Here is a 2599-nt window from a genome sequence, read left to right on the forward strand (position 1 = left end):
CCTTCAGACGGACAGAGGACCCCTTCAGACGGACAGAGGACCCCTTCAGACGGACAGAGGACTCCATCACACGGACAGAGGACTCCTTCAGATGAACCTGATGGTTCACTGAGGTCATTCTGAGTCAACCTCTTTTTTTATACAGATTAAAGTTTCCTTGAAACCGAACCCTGCAGAAATCCTGGACCAGGAAGGGGAAGTTCAGGTGCACCACATCACCGTCACCGAATATCTGAACGCAGCACAAAGTCTGAAATGTGGTTAGCATTCAGAGCAAGCCTCCCTACAGATCCTTCAAGTCCTCCAGCTCCACCAAAGCTCTGTCCATGAATAACACCACAGAAGAAGAATACAGGATGTTATGAGATCCTCCAATCAGAACCTGATCATTGAATATTCATTGACTTCAGGTTTTCTGATCAGAAAATCTCAGTTAGAAAAACAGAACTGACACCAGATCCACACTTAGACCCAGAACCTGGACTAGAACCAGCTCAGTTACCTGTAAGGTAATCCTAAAAGGCCGGACTTCTTGTCAGCAAGAAGCTCCGCCTCTTTCATAATCTCTGAGCTGACAGGAAACATCACAAAGTCACTTTTATCACATTAATCCCGCCTCTTCCTGTGTGTGTGTGGTAATAACGTACCCGACCGTCTTGTGAGTCTCCATCAGCACCGTCCCGTCGGTTCCCGGCAGTGACATCGAGTTGTAGCGCACATTGACCTGACTGCGGCGCAGCAGCGCCTCGCGCCCGATCTTCAATCCTTCGTACAAAACAGCCAATAGGAAGACACCTATACAGGCCCCGACCATCTCTGATTGGACGAGAGAAGGCAGGGTGGCGTTAGCGTCAGCACACGGAGAAAACACTCGACACAAAACAAATTATAAGATCAATAGATTAATTTAAACTGAAAAATTACAAAATATTTATTAAAAAAGTGAATCATAAACAAGCAACAAGCGTGTTAAATATTTATTACAATTTAACGCCATGTTATTCTGAATTTTAATGCAAAAATACAAACAAACACGCCACGTGGTGCCGCCGCGATGGGCGCCACGTGGGGCCGTGACACTGACCTCCAGGTGAGTTGATGAGCCAGCCGGTGAACAGCAGCTCCACGTTGTGGTAGCCGAAGTAGAAGGTCATCGCCTGAGGAGCCAAAACAAGTCCGAACATGATGACATCATGCTTGAGGGTCATATGACTCTGAGGTTGCATTAGCGTGTCACTCACCATCCCCCCGTGACCTCCGTGGCTTCCATCGTTCCCCCCTCCTCCGTGGTCGTGTCCAGCGCTGGTGGGCGGAGCCACAGTTTGCTGCAGGTGTTGGGTGTGGTCCATGTTGCTGTGGTTCATGTGATCCATGGCTGCTAGGACACACAAATCATCATCATCATCATCACTTTGTCATCTGACTCCGCCTCTTTCTAATAACAGCTGCTGGTGTCACTGTTTCAATAAACTTTATTCGTAAAACGCAGCCGGTGTGAGTGAAAACTGAACGTGTCACAGCCCCACAGTTCAAAGCTGAATCCTTCAGAGGAAAAGAAACTGATTTTACAGTGATTTACAGGAAACGTGTTTCCCACGCTACATGTGCACGTTAGGACGTAACGCACGCTGCTGGGAGGATTTATTCCTGAGCTTTGTGGAGGAGTAAGGTTTATGTGCTTGTCAGAATTACGTGCATATAAAGATAAGGTGATGGTTCATGTTTTACCTTGAAAGAGCACTGATTGTATCTTTTTGATGCAATGATTTGGTTGTATTTGTGCTCCCTGATGGTAGATTGTTGCGTGAGAACAGATGGATCTTATTGACTCTGACCTGGTATGCAAGGAAAAGGAAACTAGATAAATCTGTTTGAGTGCTTGGTTAAAGAAATTGTTGTTTTCTTGTTTTTGCATGACGACACCATGTCTGTCGTTGTACAATGCTGCTTTGAGGCAACAAACTTTCAACTAATAAATAAAATTTAAAAATAAATAAAAACTGTTCTCTTTTACACAAACTTTGCATCTTCTTCTCTCAGTCAGCTGATTATTCCAAGAAAAAAAACATTCCACAAACACCTCAGGGCAGCACGGTGGAGCAGCGGTTAGTCTGTTGCCTCACAGCGAGAAGCTCGCAGGTACTCCTCCCTTCTGGGCAGAGTTTACCTGTTCTCCCCGAGCACACCTGGGGTTACTCCGGTTTCCTCCCACAGAACAAAAACCTGCAGGTTAGATTCACGGCTAACTCCAGGTGTGAGTGGTTGTTTGTCTCATTTGTCTCTATGTGTCCCTCTGGTGGACTGGAGACATGTCCATGTGTCCCCTGTCTCTCAAACAGTGTCTGCTGGAGACAGACACCAGAGAGGAGAAGCGGGTAAAGAAAATGGACTCATCATCATCATCATCCTCAGGCCCATCTTCATCCAAACTAACAGGAAAATCTGAACAGCAGACACACCGCCACCATCAGGCCACAGTGAGAACTACACCTGAGCTCACCTGCTGCGCTGGTTTATCTCTAAATGACACGACGGCTTTTAAACTCCATGTGACGACTTTACCACGACGAGACGGCTTCCACCTCATAACTTCATCTCA

General features: G+C 46.4%; 1 protein-coding gene across 2 annotated transcripts in view; it reads right to left on the minus strand.

Moving 5' to 3' along the window:
- slc31a1 (solute carrier family 31 member 1) overlaps positions 1 to 1404 on the minus strand; it is a 5516-nt gene extending 4112 nt beyond the window's left edge. Inside the window, exons 1-4 of one of the 2 annotated variants that reach the window (XM_037979485.1) lie at positions 1242 to 1404; positions 1085 to 1157; positions 648 to 816; positions 503 to 571 (exon numbers count right to left, since the gene is read on the minus strand). In XM_037979485.1, the coding sequence (XP_037835413.1) occupies positions 503 to 571; positions 648 to 816; positions 1085 to 1157; positions 1242 to 1373 (443 nt within the window). In that variant the 5' untranslated portion in view covers positions 1374 to 1404. The remainder of the gene's footprint in view (positions 1 to 502; positions 572 to 647; positions 817 to 1084; positions 1158 to 1241) is intronic. The other variant, XM_017404835.3, reaches the window with a different exon arrangement.
- Positions 1405 to 2599: the final 1195 nt, after the last annotated feature.

This window comes from Kryptolebias marmoratus, linkage group LG14 (genome assembly GCF_001649575.2).
Source record: "Kryptolebias marmoratus isolate JLee-2015 linkage group LG14, ASM164957v2, whole genome shotgun sequence".
NCBI lineage: Eukaryota > Metazoa > Chordata > Actinopteri > Cyprinodontiformes > Rivulidae > Kryptolebias > Kryptolebias marmoratus.